The following is a 23,411-nucleotide window of genomic DNA, read 5'->3' on the forward strand; positions in this document are numbered from 1 at the left end:
ATCACAGACTAAGAACGTGAGAATGCCCGACTCGAGGTCAAAGCGAGAAAGCCGCGGCCCGTGAAAGGTGGCACACCGATTTATAGGTAAAACAAAATAAAACAAAAAAACAATGACTTGCGGGATACTTGGATGCCAAAAAGGCAACAATAAATAGACTCACCAGATTTACTGCTGTTGCATTAAAAAGATCAGAGATGTGTTCAAGGTATAGATCATTACGTTAGTTGTTTTCAGGCAGACTCAGCAATACATGTTTAACAGATTCATGAGATCATAGTAAGTGAGTTAAAATAAGCTTTTATAACAATGCCAGCAGTCGCTTAATGAAGTTGATCAATAACGACATATCTTTTGTGATTTTGTATATGTATCTGCGTGGCCGTGTACTGGCGCCGTGGCTTAGATGGTTAAAGCGCCTGTCTAGTAAACAGGAGATCCTGAGTTCGAATCTCAGCGGTGCCTTTTTTCCTGTGCTTATTTTTTGTGTGAGAAAGGGTTTCTGTGACGATCGTTTGTCTCTCTTGTCACTGCACCTTTGTCTTTGCTAACTCAACCTACGTCATGTCTGTACCTTATTCAACGTACAGTATTGTTGTAACAATTAATACTGTATTATTGTAACAATTAATATTGCTTTAACAGTGAGTTGAAGCTTATGGACATTTTTTGTTGCAGATTTTAAAAATAATTTTGTAATGAACTATTATTTGTTTCTATGGAATTGTCGAATTGTATTATTATCCACACATCTATACATACTTCAAGTTAGTCCAAATCTTTTCTGAAGGTGATCTATGACTTATAACTTTACAATATTTATGTACCTTAATCTCAAACTTTACACTATTTATGTACCTTAATCTCAATCAATTAAAAAGAAGCTTAAACTGTAGTGATGAAACAGAAAGTTAAATGCCGAAATACAGCAGCAACGTCTACATTAAAAGTCGGAATGTTTTCTTAACGGTTTTTCTCTTTGGAACAGTGTGAACAGTGCAAACTGACTCCCGCCAGAGGGAGCGCGTGCCATCTACAGGTAGAGGGTGAGAGAGACAGAGAGAGAGATAGAGAGATAATCACGCTGCTGCCGCTGAGCTGCCCGCTCCTTCTGAGGGGAAGAGGAGGAAACATGAGCTCCAGGAAAGGTGCGTATCCTCCAGCCTCTAACTTGACCACGCTCCTGCTTGTAATTATTCTGAAAGATGGCGAAAGTTACGTGTGTAGCTAACGCTACCGAAGCATGCTAAACGCGCCTAATGATGTCTCTCCCACCCTTCCCCGGTCATTCCCCGTGGTTAAACGTCACCCCCTCAGTGATGGCCATCCAGGCTAGGAAAAGGAGGCCGAAGGGAAAGAAAGACAGAACGGCTCACCATCTCAGGTAAGCAGGGCGGCGGCGGTGGTCGGTGACGGGGGGACGTGCTGGGTCGTTAGGGTCCGTTGGCTGCGGGTCCATGTGCGCGCGCACATACGGCATTAGGCGTGTATTGAGAATATGCAGAGTATTCGGAATACTGTGGAGTGTGGGAACTTGCCATTCACGTTACACGACTCGGGTCTGAACGGCGAGGACTCCACTGACGTGTTCCGCCACCCTCCAGATGAATGCCTTCCTGTGCCTTTTTTATATTCACTACTAGTAGCCTCTAGATGATTTGGCCCTTTCTTGACTGGGGATTGCAAAAAGGAGTGTGGCAGATGTGACAGCTCATTTCCTTGGCCCCTCTGCAGCAGGGATAAGATGTAACAAATACAAATAAAAAAAACCTTTTTATCACCTAACCTATTTGGAAATCTCTCACATGGTGTTTGATTATGTAACTTTTCTTGAATTCGTTGGCACATTGTTTCCTGCCGGATGTGTGTGTGTGTGTGTGTGTGTGTGTGGTTTTATTAGGCCGTCTTGCAGGGGACTAGGGTGTGTGCACGCAGTGGCTCTGTAAAGTGCACGCGAATGGGAGTGGGAAGAGGCTTCATGTCGTGACGCTATTGGAGCGACGTCACCGGCACAGAGGAAAGGCATCAATGGGGGGTCTGCTGCTCGGATATGCTGCAATTGCAAAACACTTGCACAGTGAATTAAAAATGAAAATAATATAAATCAATTAATAAAGCCAGTGGTTGCTCCGAGAGCAGGTGGCCTCTTGTGGATGTGTCCTTTTGTCCCAGTGTATGCTGGGATTTATACAATAGAGCTTAACTCTGGGGATAAGGATTAAGCAGACTGAGAAAATGAGAAAAAAAGTGACTCTTGATTTGAGATATTTTTGTTGGTCTAAATATGGAATATGCAAAGAAAAGCCTTCACATTCTCACATTTCAGAAGCTTAAAGACGGTTTGTTTTTCTTGCTTGTTAAATGACAGTTAATCGATCATCAAAATAATTGCTGCTTAATTTTCTGATAATAGACTATTTGTCCCAGGCTGTACAATGAAGCAAATCATGTAAACTCATTATCCAGCAGACGCTCATCAGGCTGTGGGTCACAGTGGCATCTCTCTCTCTCTCCCTCACACTTTCTTTTTGGGATTGGGATCTACTTTGATCCAGAGTCCCGCCCAGCCTCTAGCGAAGCGCTTCACAACGCTGGGGAAAGCTTTGTGTCCACGAACCACTGAAAACACACATGTATACGGACACACACACATTGCCACCACAAATGTAAAAGTTCCCATTGAGAGCAATGCGTTCTCACGTGCAGTCAAAGCATTGCCTTCTAACTTTGATCTGTTCAGCTGATGCAACTTCCCAAGTTTGAACTAAAAAAGAAAAATGTTTGGCTCTCTGGTTTTCTGTTGATCAGGTTTCAGTTCCAGATTTTTAGATTTCCAGATATTGTTTTTGTTTGGGCAGTTGTGCCTTCTAGCCCGTGTTCGAACCATCACACACTATGCCAAAAGGATCCTGGTTGGTTTGGACGAATGCTACCAACGTTTGACATTTTTGGCTCGCAGTGAACTATCGCAACAATTAGATAGATTTGCAGGATCAATGCTACTGATTTCCTGATCCCCCGACTTTCCATGAGATGAGGGAAACTCTGGTTTGTCTGTTCCACAAAGGGAGGTAACTAAAGCTCAGGGTCAGTCACCATGGTAACTGAGCCTGTGAACATCACCTGGTCGGGAGCAGATTTTCTTTAATAAACCTCAGGTTTCTTTCACAGTCTCCTCCCTTTGACAGCAGCCCAGCCAATCACACAGCTTTCATTTCCTCATTCATTCATTCACTCTGTATCAGACAGATTTTAGCGCAGTTTCCACATATGAACAAAATAAGATGTTACGTTAAAGACTCAAGTGTTTTCTCGGACACGTCACGTCCTTTTCTGGACGATCCTGTTGATGAAGAAGTGGTTTTACTTCTCAGGCTGTTAAACACGTTAAGAGAGAATATTGAGGCCCGATTAGATATATTGTCATTTCCATTTTCACTACTTGTTTTAACGGTATTGTTTTTCTTCACAGTCCATCAAAATGTAAATGACCTCACCCGTCCTCATATAACTAACGTCCCCATCGTGGACGTGCTCTCACATACAAGCACATTTTTTGTGTAGTATTACGTTTTTTCCTTTACAACATTATAATATTAGTAAAGCTGCTGTATGCAGAGCCGTGAGAAACGTCTTTTAAACCTTTTTGTTCCCTGGACACAAACCAGTGAAGCCATTAAAGAGGAGTTCCACAGGATGATTGTACGCAGTTTTTACCAGCGATATTGTTCTTGTGATTAAATGTGAGCATGGGTGTGTATTTCAAGCCTGTGTGTGGTGCATTCCAACAAACAGTGTAAAAACAACACTATGTTGGACATTGTTTACAGCAATTTTCTCCCACGCAGTTTCTCTGTCTTTTGCTGCAGTATAGTGGTGTTTTTTTTCTAATTACGGGTAATTACTCGACGTACGCTTGCATTAATCTTTCCAGCTCAAGTATGCCGACCGATTGTTTGTGGTGGTTGCCATGGTGAATCGTGGTATTGTGGCTCCATTCATGCTGCCTTCATACTGTGGTGGTGCACGCGCTCAACTCTGAGTCAACCGACTCCGAGATGATTGAACCAACTCTAAACAGCTGATCTGAAACCCAAAACTCAGAGTTTAGGTTTTGATTCAGAGTTTGTTAAACGCCCTACTTGATAAACCGCATCGACTTTCCTTCTGGGTTGGACCCAGCCACTGGCATCAGAGGGCGAGCTGAAGCTGGAGTCTCCCTCCATTTGAAATCACATGTCGAGGTTTAATGAAATCCTGAATAAATAATAAAGCTTCGTTCATCCATACTGCGGCCTGACAGGCACAGCTGACCAGTATGGTTGACCAGTATGGTCAGCTGTGTGTGTTATGAACACACACAGCTGACCGGGGAAGCAGACTGCTTTTAAGTCTCAGTCGCTTTGTTAATGTTGGAGTCGCAACCTTTAACGCGGCGTTTTATCCCGTTTGTGTTCTTGCTGTCACGGCCAATGAGGAGCCACACTCTCTCTCACGTCAGTACTGTGAGGTGTAACTAATCGTACGTGAGCCTGCAGCTGAGCACAATTAATTTGATCCTGTGTTTGTGGCGTACTGTGGGGTTTATCAAAGCTTTGAAAAAGAAAACAGCTGCCTGCTGTTGCTGGAAATGGGGCTGAAGTGATGAGAGCAGTGAGCCTGAACCCAAAGGGTGAAGTAGCAGGCGGTGAAACCAAAAAGAATATGCTTGAAAAATGTTCTACAATGCTTACTGGGACTCCTGCTGCTTTTCCCGAAACGCAACACCTTTCACCGTAAACACCATTTCCTCCATAAATTAGTGCAGCTTTAATGCAGCGTAAACACAATGTGTTGGTAGGTCAGCATATCGGTTGAAAATTATTATTCAAATAATGAATTTAAGTTATTTCTCTATAGTCCTTGGGACTGATCCTAAATAACCCAAATAGGAATCAGGAATCAGGAAACATTTATTGCCAAAATATGTCAAACATACAAGGAATTTGTCTTGGCGGTTGGTGTGTGACAGTAGACAGTGTCACAATAGACAAGACAGCAGTGCACAAGTAATGAAATAAAGTAAAATAAAAAAAAAAAAAATATTAAGCATAAAGTGCACAAAATAGAAATATTAAAATAGACTCACCCTGCTCCCCACACATCATTCATTTTCTTACAGGCTGAATTGTAATGTTATATTAGCTGCTTCCTCTGTGGTGCCGGAGTGAGAGGATTTCCTTGCTGACAATGCCAGTATTAATATTATATAATCTGTTACACTGTAGAAGTTGGCCGGTATGCTGAAGAACAATGTCTGATTGAAGCTCACCTTGTTTTCAGGGTCTGACGCATGGGCTTTCCCTCGTGGATCTCTCTGCCCTTTGTCAAAGTAGATGTTTGTCTGACTGAGTTTAGAGCTCTTTTTTTTTGAGCCAGAAAAGCACAAAAGCTGAGCAAATCTACCGAGTCCATGAGACCGAACAAGAGTGAATTAAAAGACAGTGGGGGGGTCCAATGTTTAGAGTGTCGTCCAAATAGGACTTGTTCAACAAGGGGAAGGGATTTGTTCCTCTCATGCAATGCGTCTGAGGTGGCAGGCCCGTGGGTCATTTTGGAAGGAGAAAGTAAAGTAAAAGTAGTCTGCGAGCTGCTCTCCTCTGCCCCCCTCTGGTTTGGTCTGATAGGTGATTTAATCCTTAATGCATTTCTTACCTTCAACATGATTCTTTTACTACAAACCTCAGTTGGTGATCTGGCTTTACATATTATTCGGGAAAATGATTAGAAATGAAAGGTCTGTCAAGTAAATCCTTTATGATTATACCTTTTTATTCTTTTATGATAAATGTTTGCTTTTTTCATGCTGAGTCAGCTGCACCCCATAGTTCCTTAAAGCAGGGGTCCCCAACCGCCGAGCCGCGGACCGGTACCGGTTATTTTGTCGTGTTTATCTGCCACACCTCCAAGACCGGTCCGCAAAATAATGGTGTGTGAGGCAGAAAAGTTTGGAGATTACTGCCCTAAAGCACAGTACAGCTCTGCTGAATTATTTACACCAAAGACATTACAGCATTGAATATTAGGGTTATCTTTTTTTCACCCAAATATGACCTCGTTTTTACTTTTCTAGACAATTTTGCAGAGGAACTTTAAATAAAACAATTCAGTTAATTTTTTTTGACAACACCGTTGAATGTTGCATCTCTAAACATTCTTGCACGTTCTTGTCTGTGTCAAAACTATCATGCTGAACGGAAAGAGAATTAAAAAATGTATTACATTTTTTTCCGAAGAAGACTAACAACCCTAGCTCAAATAAACACTATAAAGAAGAATCTCATCCCACGGCTTTCCAGTGCTTGGCTAATAGCTTTAGCAGAAAGTGAAAGGCCACATGATTTAAAGTAATTGCCCCCTTTAAAAAAAAAAACACAAACCAAAGCCTCATGGAATTTTGGAACATCTTCAGTTAATTGTAGGGAACCTATTTTTGATAATCGGTTGCTAAGTAAAAGACAAAATCACTTCCACAACTCAAAATATAAATGGTTTTCTTAGTACTCTTCAAGTGGGAACCCATACATTTTATAATTTGGATGGTCAAACAAATAATTGTATTTATTTATTTTAGAAACCATTTATTGATTTCTGAAGTCAATTATCATTAAACCACCAGTGTTGCATATGAATAAGATTCTAACTTAATAATGGCATTCAAGAAACACTGCTCATTTTCAATAAGCTCACTACTGATTTAGATACCACACTATTTATCCATACTTACAAGAAACATGAAATTATTACTCCTTAAATATACATTTTAAAAAATTGTGGACATTAATTGGAAGTTATTTGTTGTCTGAAAGGCGCAATAAAAGATAATCTTCTGAGACATGAGGGTTTTCTGCTCGCCTTTTTTCACATATCATAGCAAATAGAATATACTCATTTGAGTGTCATTGCACAAAACCCATTTCAGGAAGTCTCTCTGGTTTTGGTCAAACTATATTCTCTCTCTCTCTCGCCCACCTAATGCACGCACACAAACTACGCTTTACAACTTGCAAAGCGCTTGCATTCAAACATATTTCTGTGAAGTGAGTTCCCGGGGCAATGAGGCTCACAAAGTGCAAGCTGCTTACCTGTGCAACCATGTATGGATGAATTACGAGCACGCAACACTGTGTGTGTGTGTGTGTGTGTGTGTGTGTGTGTGTGTGTGTGTGTGTGTCGAGGGCGGGGTGGTTGTGCTAAACTGGAAGTAGAGTGACGAGACGTGAGCTGGAAACGAAAACTGGAATGATCAGGGCCCAGAGCAGGACCGGAGCACGGGGCGAATATGAACGTCTGGCATTATTAAGGAAAAGCAGGTGTAAATGCTAACATGTGACCACGCCGAGTTGTGCAGGCAAGGTCACTAAATCAGTCTGAAAACAGGCACATCTCATCTAATAACTATTAGATTAGACCACTACCAATAACTACTGAACAATATTCCATGATTCCACTTGATTAAGATCATAGAGCCACCATTGTGACTTGTTAGTTCCATTTGTGCAATCAATTTGTTATTAGTCCAATTGTCCACTTTGGTGCTAATGTGAAAAAAGAAGATATTACAGCTTTGGGAGCCAGTTGATTTTCACAAATCAGATGACTTAGAAAGTGACCAAGGAAACCAGTGTGAACTATTAAAGAAGCACTCTGAGGATCGAATATTGCACTTTGAGTATAGGCCGACAGAAGAGAACGCATTATACTGTTTTAACATCCTCATTAGTAAATTGACTTCAATGTTTAACACTTGAGGTGTGCCAAATACATCAGGCGGAGATATCCTGGCCTTTAGTCTGTAGGAAATCTCTCTGAATCTATAAAAACAAGTTGAAAGTGAAATATTAAATAAATCATGTCATCAAGTCATAATCATTACAAGGAAACTCATTTATGTATGTAAACTGACGTGGCGAGAAACCTTTTTTAAGATATTTGCATTACCATTTGTCTGCTCAGGGCCACCTCTACGATTGTGAGGTAAAAAGACATTTAGTACGATAGTACTACTGTGCTGACAATGTGAACTTGTATATCTATTTATAGCCTCTTAATTGCGTTCCTTCTGTGTGGTGCGTGTGTGCGTGTTGTCAGATTTACATCCGGTGTCCACAGGCCTTGTCATGCTATCTGAAGTGACGTGTCCAAAGAGGCGAGCGGGCCCCATATGCACGTCTGTAGCAAAGAAAAAAAAAAACCTGAGGCTACCAGCATGTCAATCAATCTGGACACTGACCCCTCTCAACGCACACATGCACAGACACACACACTATTTAAGATGAACCACTTTGGTTTGTTCTTGTGTGTCCCACCACTTGAGGGCAGCGTTTCCTCTGCAGACGGCAGCAACAAGGCCGAAGAGCAGCATCACTGTAGAAGTGGGCGCCTCTCGCCCATCTGTGTTAGCTCACGCACACACACACACAGGCCACAGTGTAGGCACTTGTCTCCTTGTCTTTGGAATTGTGCTTTGCTAAAACTTTGGTCTGCAGCACCATTTGTGTGTGTGAGTGTACTGTTTGTCCCGAAGCAATTTGCAATGGGACCTGTGTGTGTGTGTGTGTGTGTGTGTGTGTGTGTGTGAGCACACATTAACCCCTTCTCTCTCCTCAGCATCCACCAGGCGGTGAGGAGAACTAGGCCGCTTAAAGATAGCTCCCGGCAGCCTCAATACTGGCTCCCAAAATATATCTGCTCATGAGAGTCATCAACGTTGTCCCTCCCCCATCTTTCTTATTCTTCTTCTGCTCCATCTCCTTTGGAAAATAGAACGAAAACCAGCCTGTGAATTTGCAAATTTAAACCCTATGTGAGCCGATGTATGCGTTCGTGTACTGTAAGCGTGGGTATGTGCATGTGCTTGTCTTTGCGTGAATGAGATTTTACATTTTTGTAAACATGTTGAACATGAATATTGTAACACGGCACCCATCAAAATCAGGGACAGAACATTGATGAGCTTTGTTACCCGTGACAACTGGACCTAGTGACAGAAGTGCTTCTCAGAAAATATTGGGATATTAATTTCTGCTCCCCAGAATATTAAAATAAGAATTATATTAAGACCCTATGAAAAAACTGAGGGGGAAGGAGTTACCCGGCCCGGAGGAAGCCCGGGGGCCCCATTTTGGAGCCAGGCCCAGATGGAGGGCCCGACAGCGAGCGTCTGGTGGCCGGGCTTGCCGTGGAGCCCGGTCGGTCACAGCCCGAAGGAGTGACACGGCACCCAAAGACTCTACTCCCCATGGGCTCACCACCTGTGGGGACGTGGAACGTAACCTCTCAGGGGGGGAAGGAGCCGGAGCTTGTGCGGGAGGTGGAGCGTTATCAGTTGGATCTGGTGGGGCTTACCTCTACGCACAGCCTCGGCTCTGGAACCACACTCCTGGATAGGGGATGGACTCTATTCTACTCCGGAGGGGCCCATGGTGTGAGGCGCCAGGCGGGTGTGGGGATACTCATAAGTCCCCGGCTGAGTGCTGCTACATTGTAGTTTACCCCGGTGGACAAAAGGGTCGCCTCCCTACGCCTTCCGGTGGTGGGGGGGAAACTCTGACTTGTCTGTGCATATGCACCAAACAGCAGCTCAGAGTATTCAGCCTTTTTGGAGACCCTGAATGGAGTCCTGCATGGGGCTCCAGTAGGGGACTCCATAGTCCTACTGGGAGACTTCAATGCGCACGTGGGCGACGATGGAGATAACTGGAGAGGCGTGATTGGGAGGAATGGCCTCCCTGATCTGAACCCAAACGGTTGTTTGTTACTGGACTTCTGTGCCAGTCACGGATTGTCCATAACAAACACCATGTTCGAACATAATGATGTTCATAAGTGTACGTGGTACCAGAGCACCCTAGGCCAAAGATCAATGATCGATTTTGTAATTGTATCGTCTGATCTGAGGCCGCATGTTTTGGACACTCCGGTAAAGAGAGGGGCAGAGCTGTCAACTGATCACCATCTGGTTGTGAGCTGGGTCAGAGGATGGGGGAAGACTCGGGACAGATCCGCTAAACCCAAGCGTGTAGTGAGGGTGAACTGGGAACGTCTGGAGGAGGCCCCGGGCCAAAAGATTTTCAACTCACACCTCCGGCAGAGCTTCTCTCACATTCCTGTGGAGGTAGGGGATATTTAACCAGAGTGGTGTATGTTCAAAACTTGCAGTGAATTGTGGCCTCAAGGTCTCAAGGCATCAAGGAGGGGTAACCCTCGAACCCCGTGGTGGACACTGGTGGTCAGGGAAGCCGTCCGACTGAAGAAGGAGATCTTCCAGGTTATGAAATCCGGTGGGACTCCGGAGGCAGTTGCAGTGTATCGACAGGCTCGAAGGGCAGCAGCCTCTGCCGTGATGGAGGCAAAGCAGCGAGTATGGGAGGAGTTCGGGGTAACTATGGAGAAGGACTTTCGGGCGGCACTAAAGTGCTTCTGGAAGACCATCCGGCACCTCAGGAGGGGGAAACGGGGAACCGTCCAAGCTGTGTACAGTAAGGATGGGACCCTGTCGACCGCGACTGAGGAGGTTATCGGGCGGTGGAAGGAAGACTTTGAGGAACTCCTGAATCCAACTACTACGCCCTGTTTGGTAGAGGCGGAGCTGGAGGCGGAGTAGGGATCATCGTCAATTTGCCTTGTGGAGGTCACTGAGGTAGTCAAACAACTCCGCAGTGGCAAAGCGATGGGGGTGGAGGGGATCCGTCCAGAGATGCTAAAAGCAATGGGTGTTGGGGGGCTGTCTTGGATGACAGAGAAATGTGGGAGGTGCTGTGGGAGTACGGGGTGAGGGGGTCCTTACTTGGGGCCATCCAATCCTTGTACGCCCAAAGCGAGAGCTGTGTTCGGGTCCTCGGCAGTAAGTCGAAGGCGTTTCCGGTGGGAGTTGGCCTTCGCCAGGGCTGCGCCTTGTCACCAATCTTGTTTGTGGTCTTCATGGACAGGATATCAAGGCGTAGTCGGGGGGAGGAGGGTCTACAGTTCGGGAGGTTGCGAATCTCATCGCTGCTTTTTGCAGATGATGTGGTCCTGCATCTTCTGTCTGTGACCTCCAACCCTCACTGGAGCGTTTCGCAGTCGAGTGTGAAGCGGTCGGGATGAGGATAAGCACCTCTAAATCTGAGGCCATGGTTCTCCGCAGGAAACCGATGGATTGCCTACTCCAGGTAGGGAATGTGTCCTTACCCCAAGTGAAGGAGTTCAAGTACCTCGGGGTCTTGTTCACGAGTGAGGGGAAGATGGAGTGTGAGTTTGGGTGGAGAATCGGAGCAGCGGGGGCGGTATTGCACTCACTTTACTGCACCGTTGTGACGAAAACAGAGCTGAGCCGGAAGGCAAAGCTCTCGATCTATTGGTCAATCTTCGTTCCTACCCTCACTTATGGTCATGAAGGATGGGTCATGACTGAAAGAACTAGGTCACGGGTACAAGCGGCCGAAATGGGTTTCCTCAGGGGAGTGGTTGGCGTCTCCGTTAGAGATAGAGTGAGAATCTCAGCCATTCATAAGGAGCTCTGAGTAGAGACGCTGCTCCTTTGCGTCGAAAGGAACCAGTTGAGGTGGTTTGGGCATCTGGTGAGGACGCCCCCTGGGCGCCTCCCTAGGGAGGTGTTCCAGGCACGGCCAGCTAGGAAGAGGCCCCGGGGAAGACCCAGGACTAGGTGGCGAGATTATATCTCTGCACTGGCCTGGGAACGCCTTGGATCCCCCAGTCAGAGCTGGTAGATGTGGGAAAGGGAAGTTTGGGCTCCCCTGCTGGAGCTGTTGCCCCCGCGACCCGACCCCGGATAAGCGGTTGAAGATGGATGGATGGATGGATGGATTCTATTAAAGAAAAAAAGAAACGTAACTGGGATCCAGATCTTTAAAAAAAAATTTAATAACACAATAATGATTAAAAAAAACGGTTGACAATGCATTTTCTGTAAAAACTGCAACAGAATAAATAGCTTCAGCCCTACTAATTACATTTTTTTTTTTTACTCCATTCAACAACATGCAGGTCAGATGCAATTTCCAATGGTTATGGGGAAGTAAACAGATTAACAGAAGTGCAGCGTGACCTCTCATATTAGCTCAATATTGCTCTTGCTGCCTGAATGTGCTGAGACCGAGTGTGTACTTTACCCCCCATTGGCCCACATCCATAGAGAGTGAGGACAATAGTTTGGCTCAGAGACATGTGTGCCTAATGTGGTCCTTTTATGTGGGAAAGTGGAACTGTATGGCAATCGAAGAGAAAGGGGACAATTGTGTTCCTTTTTTCTTTCTGTCTCCCAAGGATGTTTCTTGCATCTGTATTTGGACCATAACCATAAAAATGGCAAAAACCATGCTCATTCATTTGCGACATTGCCTGCAATGACCTAAAAACAGATATTAGGGACAGCTGCTTCATTGTATGAAAGTCAACTTCTTTCCTACTGTATTGAACCCATATTTGACCCATTCCGTTCATCCGCACGCCTTTGCCGTTTGAAGTCTCACCGACTAATGGCAAATCTTTTGAGTAATCTTGTATTTTAGAGGAAGAGCCTATAAAAACACAGTATCACTTCCACGGTATATATTCCCCCTGGACACTCCCTGCATGACTAGTCAGTCACATTAACCTCAGGATGTCCTTTTAAACCTCACTGCATTTCCACACACACAACTATGCACACAGAAGACATGCGCTCATACATTCACACACCCACACGCTAATATTGAGGTCAGATTGGTAGAGGGAGGCAGACCCCCGCCATGGCAAACCCTCCGGCGACCTCTCTGTGAGCTGTTCACTCATGTAAACGAAGATCCATCTGCGGACTGAAAGACACACACACACACACACACACACACATTCATATACAGTAAGTAATATACACACTATCCAGCATCAAGAATGATGGAGATGGAAATGGGGCCTGAGAACTGAGATGGGGGGGGGGCATCAAGGCAGATCTGTACGGCGTTGCCCTGAGATACAGGATGTCGTAATAAGGCAATTGGGGGGAGATAGAAAGAGAGAGTAGAAGAGGGCGACTTATTCTGAGAGAAAGAAGGGGGAGGTCAGTATGCTACAAGGAGAGAGATGCACATCTTTCTGTTGCTCTGACAAGCCAACACCCCCCTGCCTGTAACGAGAGTGGAATGTTCCAGCTCGCTTAGACTCTGTTGTTGTGCAGAGCTGCAGAAGGCCTGATAGAGCCAGCTAGACAGAAGGAAGGGAGGGATACACAGACACACTGTGGATCTAGAGCTTGTGTTGTTCCTTTCATCACCCAAGATCAACCGGCGACACCCAGAGAGGAAGGAGACAAAGGGACGAGGAAGACCAAAAGGGAGCTTCAGTGTGAGAGGGGAAAGTGGCAAGGTGACAAGGGGAGAAGAAAGGAAGGAAAGGGAGAGAGGAGGCTGGGGCATGAGGAGGGGCGCCTGACTGACATTGCTACTCCCGCTATCAGCTCACACACGCGCAGACACACACACACACACACACACACAGATGTAGACAGACTGCACAATCTTTAAGCCAGTCGCTGCTCTTTTTACCCTTCCACGGAGCCTTGTCCTCCATCCTCTCTTCTCCTCTGCTCAGAGGAGAAGAAAGGAGGTAAAAGAGGAGGAGGAGGAGGCAGAGGGGAGGCAGTTACCCTCTCCTCTCCTATACCCAGACACACAGCAAAGAGACAGATAGGGTGAGAAGAGAGAAAGCACCTTTCTGTTCTATTCCGCTGTCTCCTGTGGTCCCTGGGCCAGCGAGCGGCTAACAGGCACCGCTCATGTCCGTGAACTCGGAGAAATCCTCGTCCCCCGAAAGGTAACACCTCCTCCTTATCTATCATTTGCGTGCTTGTCTCTCTTTCTATCTGTTATTTAGCATTCTTCCGCGCCGCCACCCCCCCACCCCTCCACCCTCTCAGTGCCTCCATGTTTTGTGTCCTCTCTCTCTCTGTTTCCGTCACAGTCTGTGTATCCTTGGCTGCTTTCTTCAGTCTGATTGTACAGTAGTTCATTGTTGCATGGTGCCGTAATCATGGCATCCCTACATACATGTGCATTATGCACGCTTACACTCCAGCTATTAATAGCAAATCGTTCACACGCTTCTTCTCGGATACACACTTGCAACATCTGTGGCATCAATAACAATAACACACACACACACACACTCACATACTGTCTCTTCATTTGAGTCAAGAAAAGTCAACACTAGCCAGCAGCAGCAGCAGCAGCCGTAAAGCATTTCAGCAGCGATGCAAGACAACAGCTCGCCACATGAAGCACCTCAGCGTGCGGCATCATTGAACCACGGTGCCTCTGGGCGCCACAAGGCTTCTATGCAACCCCCACGAGCAGTCGTGTCATATTTTGATCAGCTGCATTTGTAGATTTCCATTGGGAAACGTTGGTGAGGATTAATTGCAAAGTCAGAAGGCATCGATGCTCACATGGCATAGTTTGTAGCTAAATGAAAATACATACAGAACAAAGACACACACACACACACACACACACACACACACACACATCAGCATCGTTATAAATGGTCTAGAGACAGTTCATTTCACAATACATGTCAAGCACATGTATCCACAGCCCAGAAGCCACCCCTTCTAATGCTAGGAGTGTAATGTTTCTGTTAGTTCGTTTCCGACTCCGTTTTGATTGGTGAATCCAAGTGGGAATCGGCCAAAGTCGTGATGTGTGTCCAGACCTCTCATCTGCCAGCACTAGAAGCCATATCCATTGAGATTTAATCAGGCCATGCCCACATTCCTCTTTCGGTGTGCAAACGCGGAAAGCGCTCGATTTGACAGGTGCTGGAGGGCGAGGAGCAGGCAGACTGGATGACTCAGGTAGTCATGGATGCTATGCCAAGTACGATCAGGCCGAGCCGCTGCCTTCCACACAACGTTAGCGCCAGGCCCCAGACTGGAACACTCAAATCCAGCACAGTGGGCGCGGAGAGGCAGAGGTAAACGGGCACGAACCAAATCTGGCATTGTTAAATGGGCAGTTGGACATGAAGGGTGAGGTTCATATTTAAGGAGCAGGAAGGGGGATACAGATATAGAGTGAATGGATAGAGGGAAATGCTATTTCTATTTATACGTGTATGTTCTTACACACTGTCCATGTGTTCGGCTAGTTTGTCCCCGACTCGACTGTCGTTTGGGTCACAGCCGTCTGACTGTAACTAAGAACAACACAGCGGCCCCTTGTTGCGTGGCAAGTAGCAACAAAGCGCTACACTCGTACACAAACTGCTGTTTTATGTGCCAACAGCAACAACGCATGTCACTTTGAGAATAGCTCGGCACACATTTTTTTATTTCCATCTTCTCTCTCTGGAGCATTTCCTACAAGCGTGATGGCGATATCCGTTCTGAAGTTTGGGAAGGATTGGAATGGGCCGCGGTCAGAGCCGCGTTTCAATGCCGCAAGCTGAAGTGTTCGCCAAGGATCAGACAGGATGTTGATCTTTGGGGGTAATACATGGATAGCTGCAGATACTAGACACAGCAGATCTTGCTTTGAATAAACAAGTGCATAATTGAGGGTTAATAATTAGCATTGGTTGGCTGCTCACAAGAGATTGATATGGCAAAGGAAATGTCAGAAAGATCAAACTTCTAAAGATGCAAGTACACTGTTGTATTCCACCGCCAATGTAAACTTATGGCAGTGTTTGTCAAGAGTGATGTACAGAATGCTGCTGAATTCATTTGTTCATTAATGAAGCAGTAAATCAATGTTAAACAAATTAATTCACAGTTATTATTGATCAATCACAAATAAAGTGTACTAAATACTTCTCATTTCAGATTTGCTTTTTTTCTGTTTTTAATCAAGGTAAATAGAATACAACTGATGGTTGTTGTCGTCATCGTTTACATATATATATAGTGATAAATTGCTCTCGTAATACATGTTAAGGTCATTAGATTCATTCATTGCAGAAAGATTTTACACATTACAGAGTTGGACCTATTTATTGTGGTTTATATGTAAATCTAGATTTGGCTTTGGCTTGGTTCTGGGACCTATCAAGACAATTCTTCTCTCTACGAGAAATGGATAACTTTTGTGTTTTAAACGTAATGGGCGGATGCTTGAGCCTGAAAAGAGCAAAAGGCGACCCTGTGACAAATTTCTCTTGGAGCACTCGCATTAGGAAGACGATCCCTGTTGTGTAACTTGGCACTCGAGGCATGGCGGAGATGGGAATGGATGGAGGACGACAGTGGGGGGTGTGTGTGTGTGTGTGTGTGTGGGTGTGTGTGTGTGTGAGGATATATACTTGCTTTGACATACAGTACTTGTTGAGTGGGAGCGGCCTAAAGCTTCTTTATGTTGAGGTCATAAGCATCGCCGTCTTGGAGGAGGACTTACATCCCTTCTGAAGGGACTTTGTTTAAGGATTAAACAAAAGTTTGACAAATAAACACCCAAAAGTCATGAGTTTACCGGATTTGTGGCAAAGCTGGCTCGCAGCTCTTGCAGCCGAAGAGAGGAAGGAGTGCTTAGAGGTGGCGGAAAAACCTCACCGTCTTTGATGGTGATGGTTTCTGTTGCTGTGTATTCTGGGGTCTGCGCGTTGAGCTACACGTAGCGCTTACGCGCCAAAATGTCAGGTCCACTTCAAACTGCATGTGGCCGATAAAAGCGGACAGGCTGGATGACCATCAGAAGTTAGCATGTAGTCCACATGCATGATTCAAGCCTAGTTATTCTGCACCCTGTAAGTGCAATGTTTCCTGAAACCTTTCACGAACACCAAAAAGGAAGAAGAGTGGGACAAAGAACAGGGGAAGAGATGTCTCACACCTTACAAAACTAAATAGATCCATACATACATATAAAAAGATTTTAGATACTTGGAGGACACAAACACACATACACACAAACCTTCCATTTCCGACTCTACCTAAACATTTCCATCTCATCTCTTCTTTCATCTACTTGACACCGGCTGAAACACTAGTTACAGGATGCATCCAAACGCTTCATTGCATCCTCCTTCCAACCTCTCTTTTATTCCCCCTCAAGTACGAGCAACAGCTCTATGACACTAAATAAGGCAACAACAAACTATTATGTTTATTAATAATTCATTCGACTAAGTTTCAAGAGCCCACAGTGATTCTTTTTGTCAGATCAACCACCCAGAACACAAAAGCCAACTTGTTTCATCTTGTCAAATGTTCAGATTTGTTTCCTTCTGATATTCTTAAAATGTTGGACTGTTGGTCAGCAACAATTTCAAACTAGTTGTTTTGACCTCTGGCAACTGTGATGAACCTTTTTTCTTTCATATATGGACTCCAATAAATAGCTGATTTTAAATCTGTGTTAGTTGCAGGCCTATTTCAGTTCGAGAAGCTAGAAACCGGAGATGGCAGGCAGAGGCGCAGCAGAGGATGCTGTTTGATGTGTTGGAATGTGTCCAGTCGGTCAGTAAGCCGGGCCGATGCAGCAGACAACATCACATCCAGCACTGGAAGGTCGTGGGACGGCAGCCATCACATTCCACGTGGCTTGGACTGGCCTACATGGCCTCCACCATCTTCTCTGGTCCGACGCCCATCGCTATTAGACACACACAGGGCACATAAACACAAACACGCACGCAGACATGAGCAGCTCCAGCCATGCAGCGACATGACAACAGCTAATGGAGCGTGACAGGAAGCCAGCTAACAAATAAGCCGGCTTGCCCTGCCTGTCGGGCTTCCTAGCCTCCATTATTCCCACCAGCCCCCCTCTTACGTCTGAAGAGAAGCAGATGATGACCTTATTTTTATTTGGATTCCCATCTCCATTTTGATTTCCATTTCCATTTGGGGCAGGTGGAGAAGGAGACGTCTTCAGGCGTGACTTCTCTTCCATCCCTCCGAGGCCTTTTAGTTCTTTAGCATTGGTGCATACAGGCCTCCTAAATAGGTCTAACCTGACAGCATACCACAAAGTTTTGTTGCTACGTTCCCACATAGAAAGTCTGAGAATTTCCACCCTGCTCAACAAAAATGTGTTTAATCAGTAATAAGAATCAGTGACTCGAGCAGCCAGCAGGCAGGAACAAGACACCTCACCAGTAGTGTGTCATACCCAATCGCCACGGCGATACCCCTGAGGACCGGGTCATGTCATCCGAACCCAGGCTCCCGATCTAGCGCCAGCGTGTTTTGGGAGGGTTGTGGAGTCAGTGAGTATAGCGTAGGGTCAAAGATCAGGCCTTTGTGGCAAAAAAGAAAATGATTACATTGCAGGGTGATGCTTCGAGCTAAATGCTAACCGGCTCAATGGCAACTGATCTCGTGATGATGTTGTTACAAAACAATCACCAGCACAACATTTGTTTTTGCATTCTTCTATTTTCTTTTTTGTCAGAGTTTGCGCAACTTTCCCTGTGATATTAACTGATCTTTGTTTTGTGTTGATCTTAATTGTACCAGCACACTTGGACCACTTCCCACACAGCACCGCATTCCACTTTGAGCAGATTAACGCTCAAACTTGTATTTTGTTTCAAATGTATTCATTTTGCAATTGGATCCACATGACAACCAGCAGGAGTGCTTTCTTACTTTGTCGGGTTTGGTTTTCTAAAGCTTCAGACGTGTGTGTTTGTGTCCAGTGCTCTCAGTCCCCCGTTGACTTATTATGTTTACACGTACAGCATTCCATTCTTTCCTTTGCTGCTCTGATCATGAACAACCGCTAACTCTTTTATCTCACTATCTGCCTCTCATTCTGTCTTTATTCTTTTCTCCTCTAGTTTTGAACGTCCATACTTCTGGTGTGTCTTCCATTCGGGCGTTTTAAGTCTCTGGAACCAAAAATGCAGTACTTTTCTTTTCATGTTCATTCACTGTTGCTGTAGAATTTCTATCAGTGACTATTTGGTTATATATCCCATCTCACTTTCCCTCCCCTTTATTTTCCTTGCTAGTATGTTGTTAAACTGTGCACCATCATTGTTTTTAAGAAACTATTTCCACAATGCAAATAATAGACTTTATTATGCAACCTTGTTGAACTGATTGCTTGTTAAAGGAAAAACATTCTTCTTTTAGTTCCTGTATCTCACCATGTTATGCCTTTAGCTGCAGTAAGCGTGCTCCCTCTATTTTACAGCTATCCGCCGTCAGCATGTTAGTCTTTCAGACCACTTTACTGCTACGGCACTGAGTAAGTTACAATTTGCAGAAGCATGGAAATGGTGGAATTTGAAGGAGGAGAGGGAATAAAAGGAAGGACATTTAAATTTTTTTGTCTCTTTGAAAGGAGACGTGCAGAAGAACATGCATGGGGAGGAGGTTAGCCAAAGAAGAAAGTCCGCCTATGGTGGCTGAGAAAACAAGATTAAGAAGCCACGAGGAAGAATGCCGGCTTGAAAGACCAAGATTGAGCCTCACAGAGCAGAGAACAGGAAAGGAAACGGAAAACCTCTGGAGAGAGCTGGTGGAGACGGCTGCGGAGCCTGGGACAGACGAAAGATTAAAAAGCAGGGAGGCAAAGTGAGGGAAGACGTAGGGAGAAGATCGATGGCTCTCTGCAGACTTGCGCAGTGTGTCGGGTAACGCTAGGTCACTGGGGGACTAATCTCTATCGAAGCTGCAGCATTCAAGCAATGGTATGATGATGGCCTGTTTTCGTGTGTGTGTGTGTGTGTGTGTCGCTGCAGCTTTGCATACACATGTGTGTGAAGAAATGACCACTTGTTTTGTCTCCTGCCACAGTCCCACACACACACACACTCGTACACGTGTCCATGCCTGCTCACATAGCCCCTCATCCACGCCTCCTGCCCCGTCCGTATGACTGAGTCACTCATCTGCTGCATAACTGGGAACAATATTGGTCTGTTGTGTCTGAGAACACTGTTCAGCTGTTGTCTGCTGTTGTCTCTTCCTGCAGCCCGGTCATGGGGGCCCCAAGTGGGGGTTGGTGGGGGTTTCTTGAGCCACGGGTCGTTGAAACAATTCCAGATTGTCAACATGTCAACTGCATGCGCAGGGCACACACCCAGACATCTAGTGTTAAAACCCGTAAAGTAGGGGTGTCAAATTCATCTTAGGTAGGGGGCCACATACTGTCCACATCGAGGTCACGCGGGCAGCGTGATTGGCGGAAACGCGATGGTCCGGTTGACGGAGGGGGGGCGCCTCTTGCTCTTTTCAGGTTCAAAGACCCCCAGTGGACTTTTTAGCAATAGCAGCTACTTTTATGGAAATGCAATTTATGTCTTCCTGTCATTTTTACACTTAGCAAAGTCATCCGACGGGCCGCACCGGACCCCCCAGGGGGCCGTATGTTTGACACCCCTGCTTTAAAGTGTCCGATACGCCGCTCGTGCGTGCGCGCGTGCGTGCGCGCGTGCGTGCGTGCGTGCGTGTCCCTGTTGCCGCAGGCTCACACAGACGAGGGTGAATGGGGCAATCGTGATGTGCGTAGTAGTCCAACACGTTATCTGGAGAAAGAGAAGAACATGTAGGCACATTGCAGGTGTTGCACAGCTATGCTAATATGAGAGAAAATGAAACTGTGTGTTCCTGTGTGTCTTAAATATGAACATACAATGTCACAGTATAGCGACAGGGCTGGAATGATTCGTCACTTTAGTGGATTGTCAGATCAGGATACAATGATGCTCCTTACTAATTCGTTCTTTGTCATTTTACTGGGGAGTTCAAGCTTCAAGTTTGCTGCTGTTAGTTCAGTGTGAAAGAGGCGTTAGGTGGTCTCCTAAAGAGTCCTTCTTCTAGATTATTTCTCAGGTTACTTGTAGGTTCATGTTTGTTGGTGGAAGCTGAAGTAGTCAGACAAACTGATTGCGTAGCGGCTTAGGCAAAGCTGGCTGGTACTGGGACAACCCTCCGGGTAATTATTTCTAATCAGCGCCACTTTTCACAACGCGCTTTGCAAATGGCTTCGCTGATCTTTCTGCAGGTCGCCTTGGAACTAAGAGCAACCTTTTCAACTCCGCCCTAGTCGCAATATTCAAAGCTCATACTCCAGACACAGTGGTATTTTAATGAGCTGACATTCAGATCATATTATAAAATCTGCGTCTGGTAGTTTAATTGACACTGCATGTCTGTTCAGAGTATTTTAAGTAACGACTGTCGTGCGGGGGCAGACCTGTGAGTGGGGTGCTGTGTGTGCGTCTGCCTGTGTGTGAATAGATTAGTGCGAGCCAATGTTACAGCGCGTGTGTGTGCGTTAGTGCCTTTTTATACTGGCTCACTCTAAACGGGCCACTGAAGAAGAATCCTTCGCAGGTGGGTGTCAGAGCCCCATGTGACTTCAGCTGGAATTCAAGGCGGCGTTGGTCTCGTCCCTCCTCTGTTGTACCCGAGAGTCTACAGCCGAGAGCGGGAGCTTCTGCGCGCTGTCCTCTTGTCCCTGCGTCCACCCGTATTTCCCAGCCTATGGAGTTAAGCTCATGTCTGACCACGAAGAAGAAATGGGGCCTGGCTTTGTGCGCACTTCGCCTGCGCCACAGGGCCCTCCGGAACAGGTAGAAGGGGAAAAGGGCGATAAAGTGTGAAAGGAGGGCTGGACTGTCGGGGTCCAAGGCGGGGTGTGTCTTCTTGTTTTAAGCAAGAGGGATGTGTTGCATTACAAATAATAATATTGGGTTTTGTGTTGTTTGTTGGACAAAAACTAACATTTGAAGGAATACTGTTTTTTCACTATTTTTGTACATTTAATCGACAAATTGATTAAACAAGAAAATCCTGCTAATAGCTGCAGTCCTAAAATGTTATAAAAGCAAAAGCAGAGTCAACTTTTCAGTGGTGCAGGATATGTCTCGGAAAAATGGGGTCATAAAGAGTTCAACCACTCTTCATGAATGTTAATGCTTTTTCTTATTTAGCTTTTTGCATTGCTGTCACAAGTTACTTTTGAGTATAGTTTTCTATTTGCATTCCTGCAGCTGATGAAGGTGATTAGGCTTTGAATGTTCTAAGAGACCCATTTCAGAGACAACTTACCTGAAACACATTAGAACAGCAATCTAAACGCCATACAGCTTGATGTTGGTCCTCAGTAGGAAGGTCCTTTGTAGATGTGAATGTGGTTTTAGACGCTTGCATGGAAAACAAAAAAGTGAATCCACATGAAGACGTGAAAAGAGCTTTTTTCCTCTGACTGACGGGTTCATATTGCATCTTATTGTAGTGCTGATGCCCAGCATTACACACACAGTATATATGGATCTCATTAATGGTGACCTCGTCTTTGATTGGCAGTGATTAATGATCTAGAGGCTGCTTCCGAAAGCTAATAACGTGATGTTACTTTTCATTTGGATTATCGCCACCTTTGCTAGCGATGAGGCCCCTTGGGAGTGTTGAGCAGTGCTCATAAAAACAGTTTGAAACCAGCAACTATGATTTTTCCATGTTGCTTGTAATGGGAATGTTAAAATATATTTTCTGTAAAAAAGGGCAACAGGGCAATTTACGGGATTTTAATTACCGCGAGCCGTTTATGGAGCATAGTTAATATATAGTTATTTATTAAGACTCAGATTCATTTTTGCTCAGCTAATGCTATTAGCTATTATTGCTATTAGTCTTGTCTTCTTTGTGATATTTGCATTGGTTTAGAGAAAAACAGTTTAATTCAGCCTTCTCTTAAATGAATGCCATGTTAAGGTGAAATGAAAATCTGCTTAATCTAGTGTCATTTTAATGCCCCCGTGCATTGCAGTATATTCTTTTGCTTCAGTGTTTGTAAAGGGACAACCCCACTTGAAGCATCCAAACCATCCCTTCATGCAGGGTTCTGGTCCTTCTACTTTGTGTTGGCGGAATCTCTGAGTCCATTCAATATAGAGCAGCCATTCACTGCGTTCGGTATTTATACATTCCAGTGACGTCAGCCAGCCAGCCGGTATTACGGAGGTTACGTCCGCCCACACTCAGTCGCAGCAAGATCCATGCTCTCGTATGTAAAATGCTAATGCCAGCTACTGTAGGCACACACAGGAAATCCATAAACACGTCTTCTCTTCTCTGCGCTCTCGTATGATGTGTTCTGCACCTGTGCTTCGTGGCCCAGATAGAGTGCAGCACACAACTAAAGATCCAGTAGATACCCGGCAGCTCTGTGTACAAGAAGTGTCGTTGGATGTCTGAATGCTGAGCACAACGAGCCGTCCACCCCAGAGATTGCGACTGACACACACAGAAAAACTTGTATACTATACTTCCTCGGTGTGCCTGGTATGTTTTTGTGTGTTTTGGGGATGTGGAGGTCTGTCTTTGTGTTTTGAGAGATGGAAATGTGCTTGTCCCACTCGGTCTGCAGTTATGTCACTTGACTTCCATCGCCTCAAGGCGTTACGTGTGTGTGTTTTGTGTTCACATGCGCACATCCTCCCTC

The 23,411-nt window shown here is 45.3% G+C and overlaps 1 protein-coding gene and 1 non-coding gene across 2 annotated transcripts in view; both read left to right on the plus strand.

Annotated features, from left to right (window-relative positions):
- Positions 1-391: 391 nt before the first annotated feature.
- On the plus strand, positions 392-465 carry trnat-agu (transfer RNA threonine (anticodon AGU)). The gene has a single exon. It is a non-coding gene; the product is annotated as a tRNA-Thr (tRNA).
- A 545-nt stretch (positions 466-1,010) lies between these two features.
- srpk2 (SRSF protein kinase 2) overlaps positions 1,011-23,411 on the plus strand; it is a 44,063-nt gene continuing 21,662 nt past the window's right edge. The window contains 2 exon segments of the mRNA XM_040161609.2: positions 1,011-1,148; positions 1,318-1,384. Of these exon segments, the coding sequence (XP_040017543.2) occupies positions 1,133-1,148; positions 1,318-1,384 (83 nt within the window). The 5' untranslated portion in view covers positions 1,011-1,132.

Source organism: Gasterosteus aculeatus, chromosome X (assembly GCF_964276395.1).
Source record: "Gasterosteus aculeatus chromosome X, fGasAcu3.hap1.1, whole genome shotgun sequence".
Taxonomy (NCBI): domain Eukaryota; kingdom Metazoa; phylum Chordata; class Actinopteri; order Perciformes; family Gasterosteidae; genus Gasterosteus; species Gasterosteus aculeatus.